The sequence below is a fragment of the Lissotriton vulgaris genome, chromosome 5, assembly GCF_964263255.1.
Source record: "Lissotriton vulgaris chromosome 5, aLisVul1.2, whole genome shotgun sequence".
Taxonomy (NCBI): domain Eukaryota; kingdom Metazoa; phylum Chordata; class Amphibia; order Caudata; family Salamandridae; genus Lissotriton; species Lissotriton vulgaris.
Window position 1 is genome coordinate 825,007,786 of NC_141693.1, and position 14,560 is coordinate 825,022,345.

At 46.3% G+C, this 14,560-nt stretch overlaps 1 protein-coding gene and 1 pseudogene across 3 annotated transcripts in view; one reads left to right on the plus strand and one right to left on the minus strand.

Annotated features, from left to right (window-relative positions):
* LOC147711653 (uncharacterized) overlaps positions 1-14,560 on the minus strand; it is a 275,141-nt gene that overhangs the window by 34,173 nt on the left and 226,408 nt on the right. For all 3 annotated transcript variants that reach the window (XM_086920219.1, XM_086920217.1, XM_086920216.1), the window contains one exon: positions 5,470-5,573. In XM_086920219.1, coding sequence (XP_086776345.1) covers positions 5,470-5,573 — 104 coding nt within the window. The remainder of the gene's footprint in view (positions 1-5,469; positions 5,574-14,560) is intronic.
* LOC147711654 (uncharacterized) lies at positions 5,878-14,379 on the plus strand (annotated as a pseudogene).

Below are 14,560 nucleotides of genomic sequence, written 5' to 3' on the forward strand. Positions count from 1 at the left end.
GTTTATGTAGTGAAATGTTCAACCAAGTCATTATAGGAAGCGGGCTCAATATATATAATAAACCAAAGTGAGTTATAGTGTGTACAGAGTCCAGTGGAACCCAAAAGGTAGGCAGAGGTTAAGTAGATAGCACCTCACTCTATTTGCGGTAGTGTGGTCGAGCAGTAAGGCTTTATCAGAAGACAGTGTTAAGCATTTGTTGTACACACTCAGTCAGTAAATTAATTCACACACTCAATGGTGTATACAAATATTCTTTTAGTTATTTTATTTTCTATAACCAAGGAAGCCTGGCACAGGTAAGCAATACATACTTTACAGTAATGCAGTTTGTAAATTGTTTGAATTGCAATTGTAAATGTACTTTGATTTGATTACAGTAGTGTTACTGATAATGCAGTGCTTTTCAGAATACAGCACATATACTTTGTATAGGATTTTTTGTAAAACTACAGTTTAAGTTACTTTTGAGATTACTTTTCTTACACAGTGCAGTATACCTGCATACTGCACTTGGACAGTTCCTGTAAACAGGTAAGTAAAAGCGTTGTTTGTGTCTTAGAACAATTTTAAGGAATTTCTTTAAGTTTTCCAACTCCACACTTCGGAACCCTTCATAGAAGAACAGTCAATGTTATCCTATGGAGGAAAATAGTGTTATTGGTTTAAAGGTAAGTACTTTGTTTGGGGGTTTGGTGTCTGGGGTTAGACTCAGGGGCCCCAGGGGTCAAGGATGCACACTTGTTACACCCTCAACGACACTAGGGTGCCAGGTGCAGAGTTATGAGGCCCAAAGTTATCCAATGGGGGATAGGGGGTCACTGGTTGGTGGCTGCTGATGAGCAGGCCACTGGGTTGTGGGAGCAAATCTCCTGGACTTAAGCTCAGGGAAAAGGGGGTTTTGGGCCAGCACAAAAGATGCACCCTCAGCGGGACTGGGGCAGCTGGGTGCAGAGTGCTGTTTTGGCATCGGAAGCCTTGTAGCTTTCATGGGGGAGTCCCCTGATTGCAAAAGCACTGCAGGCTCGGAGACAAAGGTCTTCTGGGTGCGACCACCACTTGGAGAGGTAAGTTGGGATCTTGGGGTTTGGTTTGGCATCGTTGGTTGGGCCACCCAAGGCCATGCGGGGTCGGGTGCAGGGGTGCCTTTTAGGGTCAGATCTTCTTACCAGATCCTGGTCGCGGTTGGGGTGCCCTTCCGGTTTGAGACTGTAGGCATCAGCTGGAGACTTGAGGCAGGTCACTGGTTGCTGGATCTGGGGTTCAGGATCACCAGGGGGACCTCGAATGGGTGTTGTGCCACTCAAACTCGGGCCATGGGATTTGGGTGCAGAGTCTGTTGTTTGAACAAAATCCGGTGTTCACGGGAGACAGAGTCTTTGGAATTGAAGGCAGGCAGGTCCTCCAGGTTTGTCGAGGTTGCTGGCTGCAGGACACACTGGGATTTCGCTGGAGCAGGTTCGAGGTGGAGACAGGCTGGTAGGACCAGGGCCAAGTCAGTGGGCGTCCTCCACTTGTTAGCTTCGGCACAGCTGTTCAATCCTTCTTCTTCTTTTCTTCTTGTCTGACTTCTTAGTTCAGGGATAACCACAAAATACTGTATTTAGGGGGTGTTTTAGGGTTCTTAGAATGACTACACCCTTGGTGTGATTACCCCATATGGGGGGTGAGCACAGTCCCTAATCCTGATTGGGGAGTGCCTGCCATCTGTAAGATGGCGGGCACTGAAGAGTGGGCTTCACCTCGCCTCCCCCTCCTGAGGGGGGAGTTGGCAGAGGTGGGCACACTTTCTGGGCTGGCTAATGTTTCCTACCTGTCTTCCTGCTGAAAAGGAGGGGAGACAGGAAGGAGGCCTACTCCTGCTAGCAAAAGAGGCAGAGGGTCGCATTACAAAGGCTGCCAGGCCTTTGAAGCTCCTCTGCCACAGATGGCTCTTCATGGCCTGGGGAGGTGTGAACACCTCTGTCCAGGAAAGGCTTTGTTTCTGGGCTCAGGGAGCAAAGGCTCCCACCATAAGGGTCCAGAAACATGTTTTGTGGTGACAGGCTGGTGTGTACCAGTCACAGAACCCACCAGAGGCTGGTCGGTTTTTAGGGGACATCTCTAAGATGCTCTCTGAGTGCATTTTTCATTCAATCCCACACTGTCATCAGTGTGGGTTTAATGTGCTGAGAAGTTTGACACCAAGCTTCTCAGTTTTCAGTGTAGACATTATGGTGCTGTGGAGTTCGTAATGACAAACTCGCATCACAATATACTCTTAATGGCAGACCTGCACTTACAATGTCTAAGAATGGGCTTAGACACTGTAGGGTTATAGGGCTGATGCACCTGTACCCTCAGCACTGGTATAGGTTACCCAGCTAGAAGGGTGACTGATCCATGCCAGGACAGTGAGTTGTGGACGTGGCACACAGGGATGTGTGCTGTGTCGACTCTTCCCTTTGTTCTACAACAAAACACACAACCTGCAAAGGCAGTGTGTGAGTGTAAAGGTACAGGGCCTCTAAGGGTGGCACAATAAGTGCTGCAGCCCTTAGAGGCCTTCCCTGGTCATAGTACCCTGGGTACCTGTGGTACCATTTACCAGGGGCTGACCTGTGGCCAGAAAGTTCCTATTGGGTGTACAAGGTATAGTTTTGGGGAAAGAACGCAGGCCCTGGAACCTGATTGGGAGGGACCCATGGCACAGCAAGTCGAAGTTCATCAGTAGTTTGGCAACAATTTCGGGGGTTACTCACACAGAAACAAAGCTTCCTACAGTCACCCGTCATTAAATGAATCATCAACAGGAGATGGGAAGTGCTGGAACTAGAATCAGATCAGGGGACCTCTTCAAAGAAAAACCTTTATTTGCACATGCACATTCCAAAAATCTCAAAGGAATGTTAAAGACACTGTTCATTCCACAGATAGAAAACCACAAAGGAATTTGTAAATGCTTCAATTGCATACACTCTAGTAACGTCATAATGGGAAACATGTATTCACATCCACAGACAGGGAAAACCATCAAGTTACGTCATACTTCGGACTGTAAGTCAGACACATTAATTTATTAATTTATGCAATTAGATGTTCTTGCAGCCAACTGTATGTTAGCAAAATGGAACACAAAATTAAAATAAGACGCACAGAACACAAGAGTATAATCAGAGCCAAGAATCGCAATTCCTGTTTAGTGACGCATTGGCTCGACAACAATCATAACGTAGCTCAAATTCGGTTTACAGTTTTATAGAGATTAACCACACAAGCAAACTTTATTGAACACAAAATCTTAGTGCAAAGAGAAACCTTTTGGATCAGATTTTTAGATAACTTAATTGCCAAAAGATTAATGATAAACTAGCAATGCCTTGTTTGAAGAAGAAGTGTGGCTCACTGGTTAGAGGAGGCAGACCTGGAAGCAGAGGTCAGCCAGGGACCAGGGTTCAATTCCCGGCTCGGCGGGGTCTTGAGTCCTAAAATGTCCATGGACTTGACAATTCTCGCTCCGGTGCCTACTCAATTCACGGGTTCACACTCTGCGACTCTGGGCAATAGCTTGCTTAATCTCCGCAACGGCCCCTCGCGGCGGGATGCCTGGCTTTCACCTTGCGGATACCCTGCCGGGGTATCTCACAGGGGAATACCAGGACGGGTTCCCTAAGCAAGTGCCTTGATGCCTTCGGGTGATAAGTGCGCTATATAAATCGCAATACATTTACATTTACATTTGTTTCTAATAAACATGGTGACGCTCATTAACATGCATTGATATTTGTCACGTAGCAGTGTGTCATATGTTTTAAAAGTCTTTTTTGGTTAATGGAATCCACCTGTTCATGGAAGCAATATTGTGTTTAATCTGCAATTGTGATTGTACAATATGTGTAAATACAGATTGACACTTAACCTATTCATTGTTTTGTTTCTGTTTTTGTTTCCTTTGCACACGTGTTTCAAGCTCACATTCAGGCAATGGCACTATCCCGTTGTATTTCAGAATTTAACTCCCAAACAGCATTTGTAAGACTGGAGGGTTTATTTTGATTTTGCGTTTCGATACTTGGTTGTTTTATATTTGCTGTGTACCTTTAGTGATATGCATCTAAGAATTCGGGTTCAAAATGTTGCAATGAGCATTGTTGATTTACAATCGGATCGTCTGTCTAATGTCTATTAGAAAGCCAACCACATGACCTAGGGATCCGGAAGTTTTTGTCCACGTACGTTTACAGGTTTGTAATTAGAAGATTCATAATTGTTCAGAATTAAGTGCCTCATTAAATGCAGATTGCAAAAAACACAGTTGAGGGACAGAATGCAGAACAATGTCTTACATTCACCCCAGTACAAAGACCTGGGCCTAAATCCATCGTTTTCTTGCACTCCACACCACCCTAGTTCAGACACTGGCTATATGCAAATCAGCCTTGACCCTGTGCCTCATGGGAACAGTCCAGCCCGAACTACCAAGCCATGTCTTTCCTAGACCGGAATCAAGCATCCAAGGACCGGTTTCTGGCTATCAGCCTTCTTGAGCCTGGATAGCTTGACTCCAGTGTTGTGGAGAGCCTGGGACTCACGTCTGAGCATACCCAGCCCACTCGGGGGTGAAAATTGCAAAAAACACAGATGATGGACAGAATGCAGAACAATGTCTTACTTTCACCCCAGTACAAAGATCTGGGCCTAAGGCTGATTTACATGTAGCCATTGTCTGACCTAGGGTGGTGTGGAGTGCAAAAAACCGATGGATTTAGGTCCAGATCTTTGTACTGGGGTGAATGTAAGACATTGTCTGCATTCTGTCCATCAACTGTGTTTTTTGCAATTTTCACCCCGAGTGGGCTGGGTCTACTCAGACGTGAGTCCCAGGCACTCCACATCATTAGAGTCAAGCTATCCAGGCTGAAGAAGGCTGATAGCCAGAAACCGGTCCTTGGATGCTTGATTCCGGTCTAGGAAAGACATGGCTTGGTAGTTTGGGGTTGACTGTTCCCATGAGGCACAGGGTCAAGGCTGATTTGCATATAGCCATTGTCTGACCTAGGGTGGTGTGGAGTGCAAAAAAACGATGGATTTAGTCCCAGATCTTTGTACTGGGGTGAATGTAAGACATTGTTCTGCATTCTGTCCATCAACTGTGTTTTTTGCAAGTGTCATTAAATGTAGAGACATGCAACTAACTTGCTGTCAAATTATTTTTGAATATATAAACATTTTGGCATCACAAAGGAACCCATAGGGTCCATTAGTTGGGTGCACAGTGTTGAGTACACCAAGTGGTATACTCTGAAGGTATATAACATATGTTTGCCATATTATTGTTTTGAGGAACAGTTCAATACATTAGAGTATACATGGTCATCAATTACTGAATGGAGCATTCTCCTGTTTGTTCCAAATTACCATGCATATCTTGCACAATTGTATTGAAAATAGAAACCATATAATAATGTCATTTAATAATGTTTTGTTTACCATGATCAATGAAGGCGAATCCCTGCTTAATTTCCTCATAGTAATCTCTCGAATCACCGTGCCATTCTGCAACCAGTTCCTGAAATGCTTTAAAGTTAAACAGTCTGTAAAAGAAAAAAAGCATATGAGACTTTCTAAGAATGATTATTTATTAGATATTCCTGTTCGCAAAGAGAATGTACAGTTTCCAGTTTGCTTTATATTAAAAAACTACAGTCCATCATAGGCCTTTATTTGTCCACCTGATATTCTGTATTACTCTGTCTACAGGTCTCCATCAGCCCCCTTTCAATGTATTTACTGTCGATGTCTCCATCCCTTAGGCTCAGATGTTACTCCATGCAATCAGTACTTTTTCATGAGAATTGATTTTAGGAACATTATCCCCAGGTGCGCGGGTTAAGAGGAATGAGGCCTCCAGAAGTTATTGAAAGAGCTGAAGTCAGAGGGCTTGCATAGAAGCTGAGGACCCTATTGCAACCTGATCAATACCTAGGTGGGAGTGCCCTCCTTCTTTGATAATACGGATGTTGCAAATAAAGCCCTTAAAAAGTGGGGTTAAGTTCACAAAATTGTTAGACACTATGGGCCCTATTATGATGCCCGTCGGACGAGCGTCCAACCGGCATCGTTAGGAAATGGGGCCTGCCGACAAAATGTTGGCAGTCCCGCTTCCATTATTTGGATATGACCGCCTTCATGGCGGGCGGACCATGTATACTTTAAATTGCGGCTTATGATGTGATCCGCAGCACAAGACTCAGTAGAAAATACACACTTTTTAAACATCCATGCACTGTACAGAGGCACCTTGCGGTGCCTATCACATGCTGCATGGATGTTTAAGGGGGGCACAAGAGGTGCCCCTCAGGGCCCATAGTGTAGGGCCACGGGGGGTTAGGGGCCTTGCTAGGGGTTCCAAATAAGCCTTTCCACGAGCCTTTTCATGTTGGAAGAATCAACATGAAAAGGCTAGCGGAAAGGTCAATCATAATCACAATGGCAGTGTCAGAGAAGGCACTTCCTCCATTGTGGGGAATGTGATCCGACCAACCACCCGATAGGCTCCTTAAGACCTTTGGAAGCTGTCGGTCAGTCCCTCTGCATCGTAATGCGGTAGTCTGACTGCGGCCAAGGATCTCATTGGGACTGACACCGACATGCCATTGATGTCTTTCCCACGGACATCGTAATGAGGCCCTGTTTTTAATGGGACTGTTTAGGTGAAAAGTTATTAAAGAGCTTACCAGTTGGATTTTGTTTGGTGAATAGACTGACGTTTTCGTGCCATTTAAATGCATTGTAGTGAATTCCTGGATTTTGATTTGGATATGGATTTGATGGAATAAAAAGGAGCATATAATAAGGGTAATAGCATACTTTTTCACAATAGAAATCATTTATTAGCGATATCAACATAATTTTAGGAGCCGTGGTGATTTTAACCTCTGAAAAACGCTAATCCCCTGCTTAGATTTAGTGAGCCATGTTTGAGTGAAAACACTTTGCTCATTTGATGGAAGCTAAAATGTTGACACATTTTCTATAAATGAACAAATATCATCCTCGTCCGTGTGAGATAAATTTCTGACATGCTGAGCAAAACATGTCCATCCAACAGCAGAAGCAGTCTGTTAATTTATTCCCCAGTGTTTTACTTCAGCTTCACAGCATAGTTCTAATGAACAATTAGATTCTTAACATTCTATATTCAAGAAAACAGAGACGCACTTCTGAATGACATTTAGCTGGAATAGGAACTGTTGAATGTAAAGACTTTCCTATGGGACAAGGTGAAATAAAAGTGCATTCTGGGGTTAATGCAGATCGGGAAGTAGCATGTTTTAAACATGTGAAGATAAGTATTTTTCTGTAGCAGTTAATCGCACGATATATATTTTAAAAGGACTACAAACATTACACAAGTGATATCCCTCAATCAGAAACCCTTTTTTTCTGTTTACTCAGGTTAATAATCCTCTCTTTTGCTTAACCCCTCTTCAATTTTAAGTAACAACGTTTTGGTAGACATGATAGGATATTTTAAGCTTATACTTAAATGTATTGGAGTAGACATTTTCAGAGGTGCAGGAAGTTATTTAAAACAAATAGGTTTGTGCTTCACTCTGTAAATAAGACTCTAATAATGACTCGTTAAATATATATTTTTTTGTTTGTAGTTTTGCACACTTTGCTTATTGGTAGTTGCATCGACCTGTAAGAGTGCTATCTGGCTGCAAATGAATATGTATTGTGAGTAAAAAACAAGAAATGGTAAATCACATTTAAATATTTATATTTATTTTCTATAAAAATGTTTTTATATTCAAATGCTTTATTGAAATGTTCACAATAAACAAAAATGACCAAACATAATAAGTTTGGAGCGATGTACAATATAGAAATTCGGACCAAAGATACAAACTATTATTACATATAATTGTGCATTATTTCAACGTTATTATTCCAAACCTTGGAAACCAATAATAAAAAACGAAATAGAGAAAGAGAAAGGAAAGGAAAGGAAGAGAAGGAAGAAAAGAAAGAAAAGGAACTGAAAAAAGAAAGCTCGATAAAAATCAACAAGAGAACCTATATTGAGAGACTCATGGCACTGATATACAATTGTTAGAAAAGACACTTATAAACACTCAAAAGACAATAATAATGAAAAACAGAGCATTCAATATCATGCACATCATATCACAGAGATTACAAACGAAGCATGAATGCTCATTGAGGTTTGTGTGTATTGAAATAAATGTCTAAGGTGTTCCACAATGCTTGAAAAGATGTTTTCCATGGAGAGCTCTGTAGCGCAATATCATCCACACCCCTTAGATGAAGAACCCAGTACATCCATCCTTTATATGAAGTCTTGTGTGTATCTTTACAATTATTAAGTACCATCTTCACAGCTTATGTAAGTAAGAGGTCCAAAAGGGCTTCATCTGTATCAGTACAAGCTTCAAACATTAAAAATCCAGTAGTTAGTGTAAAAAACTCTCTTTTCAATTCACATTTAAATACCTAGGAAATAAAAAAAACCTTGTCCCAGAAGGACACCACAGCCTTAAAAAGTAGAATAAGATGGGTTAAATCACCAGTTTCCTCTTTACAATTCCAACACAGTGGCTTGTCCCGAATGCCCATAGAGTGTTGTCGGGCCTGGGTCCAAAACGCCTTGGACAAAAGCCAATATTTTGTTTGAGATAGTACTGGGGGGATTTTATTGCTTGTTGTCCATTTCCATACTTGTGGCCATAAAGAATCGGGTATCAGGTCAGTGGAGTGTGAATCCCAGTAGGTAACAAGATTATCTGGTATTAGCAAATAGATTGCCTATCAATTATTGGATCTAACGTAATATTAAGGTCTCCACCAACTATGATGAGGTCATCTTGAGGAAGATTCTCTATAGGTTTTGATATACCCTCCCAAAATTCTGGGTCATCTGTGTTGGGGCCATATATATTCACCACGTGTATAAGATCCTCACCTTTCCTTAAGTGGGTAAATAAAAGTCTACCATTGCTATCATGAGTTTGTGATTCTAACGAAACATTCACTTTTTTAGCTATCAAGGTGATCACCCCCTTCCTTTTATGATCCGCCGGTGAACAAGTGTTGGACTTGGCCCTTAAGGCAGGTTCACCCCTAATCTTTTTACTTTAGATCTGTGATATGCGTGGATGATTTTCTGGTCTGTGCGCACTTTTTCTCTGTGTCCCAGAGTAAAGTGCGTGCATGTAGTTAGGCTGGCCTGCTCTCCCATAGGGATGCATGGGGAATGTCTGTGTCCCTAGTAGTTCCTGATGTGTGGGGAGTGCATGCTCGAATTTGGTATGTGCGTGTTCGTGGGAATGAATGCTTTGCAATGGTGTATGTGGCATGTGTGTGTCATGTGTAGAAATGCCATTTCTAGTACTTGGCATATTACTGTAAAATATGTCTGCAGTGTGATTGGCTGGAGCTGGCTGGTGAGCCTGGCTCCAGGAAGGCTGGATGGGTCTGCCCGGTGGTGAGTGTGAGATTAGCATGCTTGATGGCTTGGGAGGAGTGCACCTGGTCCCTGATGGGCCTGGACTTTCCCCAGACAATGCTGGCTCCACCCCCTGTAGTGCGACTGATGGCCCTAGCCCTGCCAGTGAATAGAGAGGGTGGTTGAGGTAAACAGAGTACTTCAGAACCAGCTGCGACTGGTTTTCCCCCCACCCTGCACCCTGAGACAAAGGGGTTTTTTTGTATAAGAAGGGGCTGTGTCCCCATACAATTTGTCCTGTCTTTGGTTTCCTTCCAGGATCCTGCCAGAGGGGGCTGCTGCTGCTGCAGGGGCCAAGAGGACCGCCACTTGGCTGTCTCCCTGCCTGGAGACCCAGAGTGCTGGCTCTGGCCCTGCCTTGCCCCCCCCTGCCTGCCTCCAGACCCTGCTGGAGCTTTGCTGTACCTGGAAGCGCTTTTAATTGATTTGTAGCGCTAGGAGCGCTTTCCTTGTGCCCCAGCGCTCAATAGCGCTTTGCTGATATTTCTAGCGCTAGGCGCGCTTTCTGTAGCCCCTAAGCGCTTGGGAGCGCTTTGTGTGCAGCCGGTGCCCACCCGGCATCTGCCCGTCCTATTTCGCCGATTTGCGGCATTAGCGAGTGCCACCTCGCTTTATCTTTTTAATTGAAGGCCGGTGCCACCCGGCATTGCCCCGTTTTGCTTATCATTGAAAAGCCGGTGCCCACCCGGCATTGCCAAGAAATCACCGCCGCAGCCGAGAGGGAGCGAAAGCTGTTGCCGGGCCGCTTCCTAGAGCGACCCGGAAGTCCCGCCTCCTGACCCCCAGGGCCGCGCTGCCATTGGCGGCCCCGGCGGAAGTCAGGCGGAGGGGAGAGCGAGACAAGGCCAGGCGGGAAGCGAGAGGAGTAGCCGGCTCCGTCCTCGAGGCTCCCCGAGTGAAGGAGAGCCCCGCGCCGGCCGCCGAGGAGACGCCTCCAGCCAGCGAGACAACCGGTGAGTGCCTGCCAGCGGAGAGGGGCGTCGGGACACATTGTCGGTGTCCGCCCCTCCCCCGTAGCGCGATCTGGTGCGCGCTGTTGTATTCGAGCCCCGAGAGGCTCGGGGGGCATTATGTGATTCACGAGTCCCCCGTGAGGGACTCCAACGTGGGCACAGTGTTGATTTAGGAGCCCCGAGGCTCCTGGGGGCAATTTACGTATTCCGAGCCCCGAGAGGCTCCACGCCACCAGCGAGTTTGCGAGCCTTGCGAGGTTCAGACGCCCTAACTGATTTACGAGCCTGAGAGGCTCTGGGGGCATTTCCATGATTTTGAGAGCGCTGAAGCTCTATTTGCACATTTGCTTTGTGAGCCCCTGAGAGGCTCCTTGCCCACTTTGTTCTTGAGCCCTCCTGGCTCCAACGTTGCCCAGTTCTGTTCAACAACTGTCCAGCACTTAGTGGACAGTTGCCACGTTTAGGCTTTGTGTTCTGTGCTGCCTGCGCAGACCTCCCTGACACTGAGACTCAGGGCATTCCACCCCTTTCGAGGCCAGTTGGCCTGAGGGACATTGTGAGTGTTGTGCTATGTGCACCCCGCGCATTGTAATTTCTTGCTATGTGATTCTTGCGCAAAATGTTCTAACCTGCACCTCATGTGCAATTGTTGACATCCCACTTTAGGTTTATCCACTTTGCTAAATGTGACCTGCATAGAGGATTGGTGATGTCCCATTTTAGGTTTATCCACTTTGCTAAATGTGACCTGCATAGAGGATTGGTGATATCCCATTTTATGTTATCCACTTTGCTAAATGTGACCTGCATAGAGGATTGTTGATGTTTATCCACTCTGCTAAATGTGACCTGCATAGAGGATTGTTTAGGTTTATCCACTCTGCTAAATGTGACCTGCATAGAGGATTGCTGATGTTTCATTTTATGTTTAGGTTTCCTTCCCTTTGCTAAGAGTGAATTGCTTAGGTGTTGGTATTCCTTCCTTAGGTCCTGATGAGAAGGTCCTAGTTACCTGCGTGATTACCTACAGTGTTTTAGGGTTGCGTAGGAGGTCTTTACTCTGTTCCAGTGATTACTGGATGTGTGTTGCATTTATAATTTTGGTGCTAATCATTCATTCAATGTTTACGTCATAAGTGTGTTTCTACCAGTATTATTTTCTGACAAGTGCCTACCCCTGACAGTGGTCCATGTGGCCCTGTCCTGTACATAATTCCCCTTGTAAATTCTGCCCGTGCCCCTGGCACATTGTAAAGTTTGCGTGTGTTATCTAATGTGTTGTTTATTATAATACAAAGGCTATTTTTTATATATCCTTGTGTGGAGTCTTTCTTTGTGGTGGGCCTTGGGTGTTGTTGCTGGGGTGCGTGCGCAAATACTTAACTCATACCGCCTCCAAGTTTAGCCTAGACTGCTCGCGCCACGTTACCTAGAGGGCGAGTGGGGGTTACCTTGGTGTGTGACTCCCCTGCCCTGACTTTAGAAATGGCGATCCCTGACTGACCTTGATGCGAGTCTTGGGCGGCCAGTGTCCCGTTTCTAACATTGGCGGCAAGCGGTGAGGATGAGAATTTGTATTTGCGCTGTACCACAGTGGCGACAGGCCACACTTCAAAGCTCTGCATTTTTTAGATAACCACATTTTGGGGATTATTGTTTTTTAGGGAAGTTCAGTTTTGCTTCTCCTGAAAGGTGTCATTTTGTGTTTTGTCCAGTACCTTGTTCCCCGCCCTGCTCCCAGAGTTTGGTACCTGTGTCGCTAGTGGTCAGGTTGAGAGAATCAGGGGTAGTAGAAACTGCCTTAGCAGTCCGAGGGGAGGGTTGTGTGTGAATGAGTATGTGTTACGCTGGACAGTGGAGTGCAAGTTCTGAGATAGGAATCTTGCTGAATTTTGTGATTGTATTCTCCTGTTTAGCTCAGACCCCCAGGTTCCCTGTGTCAAACTTTTCCTGAGAACGTCCGCCAAAATGGAGCCAGTTTTTGATCTCTGTAGTCTGTTTAGGTACAGTAGATTAGAGCTGGTCAGATTCTGAGAAAAGGGAGGCATAGAGGTGAGTGAGTTGGTTACTCAGTCCCAGCTTAGGGACAGCCTGATCCTATGGCAAAAGGGTCAGTGGGATCTTGAGCACAGTGAGAGAGATAGGGCCCGGGCCGCACGCCATGAGGGTGGTGAGTCTGTGGGGAGCCCTGAAGATTCTGTTGATGAATGTGAGTTGGATGGTGATGACAGTGGATGGATGTCAGCAGAGAGTGAGGACCCCATAGATAGGGAGTCCCTTGCTGGGTCCAGTGTCAGTGCCAGCGCCCCATCCCTTTCCCTGTCCCCAGAGGAGTGGTTGGATAGGAAGGAAGAGAGGGAGTATCAGCTAGCGTTGGAACAGCTCAGGGTGGAGCATGCCAAGCTAGAGGCTGAGAGGGCCTTGTTCAGGGAGAAGATAGCCCAAGAGAGTAGGTTACCCCCTGAGTGCATGTGTAATTGTCTGGATTCCCCAGGGAGGGTGGAGTCCAGTGGTGGCAGCTTTTTAAGTGTTGGTGTTGACAGTTCCACTCCCAGTTCCCCGAGTATGGTTCCTGTTTCCCCAGAGGAGGAGTATAGGTTGCAGTTCAGGTACCTTAGGAAACTGTCTCACCAGTCTTGGGAAGATTTTATGGAGGATTGTCAGTGTGCACTGTCTGATTGGCTAGAGGTTCACATGGGAACTGAGTTTGCCAAGCTTTTTGATCTGGTTCTAAGGGAGCAGGTGCTCCATAGTTGTTTGCCAGAGTTGCGCCAACACCTGTTGGAATTTGGGTTGATTGATCCAGATACCCTGGCAGCAGAAGCAGACCGATGGGAAGGTGCAAGAGGTTCCTTAGCGCCGCTAGCGAGTGATTCCAATAATAGTGGGTCAGGTTTTCTCCAACCCAGCGTGGTGGAGGAGGGTGAGAGTAGCCCAGCTAGGTCTCAGTATAGTGAGGAGGGTGTAGGGGCTTGCTGTCTGTCTCAGTTGAGCGGAAGTGAGTGTGAGACCGAGAGTCCCCAGACGCCCGAAGCCCTGCCTCAGAGCCTGGATGGTTTCTTTAGGGAACACCAGGGTGGGGACCTATGCTTACCTGTTAGTCCACTTGAGGGAGATCTCCTAGTGTGTGGGGGACCTGGAGCATCTGTGAGCGGAGCTTCTGTAGTTGTGGAGTCTGGCAGTACTGCTCCAGGAGGGAGAGTACAGAGGTCCAGTGAAAGGAGTGATTTGGGAGTGACCTGTGAGTCCTCAGAAGTCCTGGAGTGCCAGGCAGTGATTCCACCAAAGGTTCTAGACCGGAGGTTGGAAGTCCAGGTTCAGGGTTTGCCTGACCTGAAGGGTGGGAGTACTGTAACCAGTATCCTAACCAGTTCTTTCTCCAGAGGTACCGCCCCGGTTGGGAGGGAGCAGGACTCTGGAAGGGGTTGCAGAGGGTGGGAAAGCCCACCTCTGACCCCGGTACCACCTGAGGGGTTAAACCCTAGGTTGGGAGAGTGGTGTTTAGAGGGTACCCCTCGCAGGAGGAGGAGGAACCCTAGGAGAAGAGGTAAGGGGAGGAGAGCCTTCCCTGAGACTCCTGGTCCACCTAAGGTTGTAGACCCTAGGCTGGAGAACCAGTGGCAGTCTAGCCCTGTCTTGCAGACAGGAAGAGTGGAGCATGGCTGTTATGTGCCAGGGGTTACTACCCCCCACTTGGTGAGTTGGCAGGATCCAGTGGCACCTGGGTGGCCTAGGGCCTGGTCTTGGCCGAGGGCAGCTGGAGAGTACCAGTGGGGTAATCCAGTGAGTCCCTACCATAGCTTTAGAAAGAACCCCAGGGGTTCACAGTGGCATAAAACAGGAGGGTGTCCCTGCAGTTGCGGGCCCGCGTCCGTGTTTTATCGCCCCAAGCAGGTAAGTCCATCACGGTGGTGATTGGTCTGCCCTGCGTTTTGGCTGGAAGGGGGTTGTGTTGGACTTGGCCCTTAAGTCAGGTTCACCCCTAATCTTTTTACTTTAGATCTGTGATATGCGTGGATGATTTTCTGGTCTGTGCGCACTTTTTCTCTGTGTCCCAGAGTAAAGTGCGTGCATGTAGTTAGGCTGGCCTGCTCTC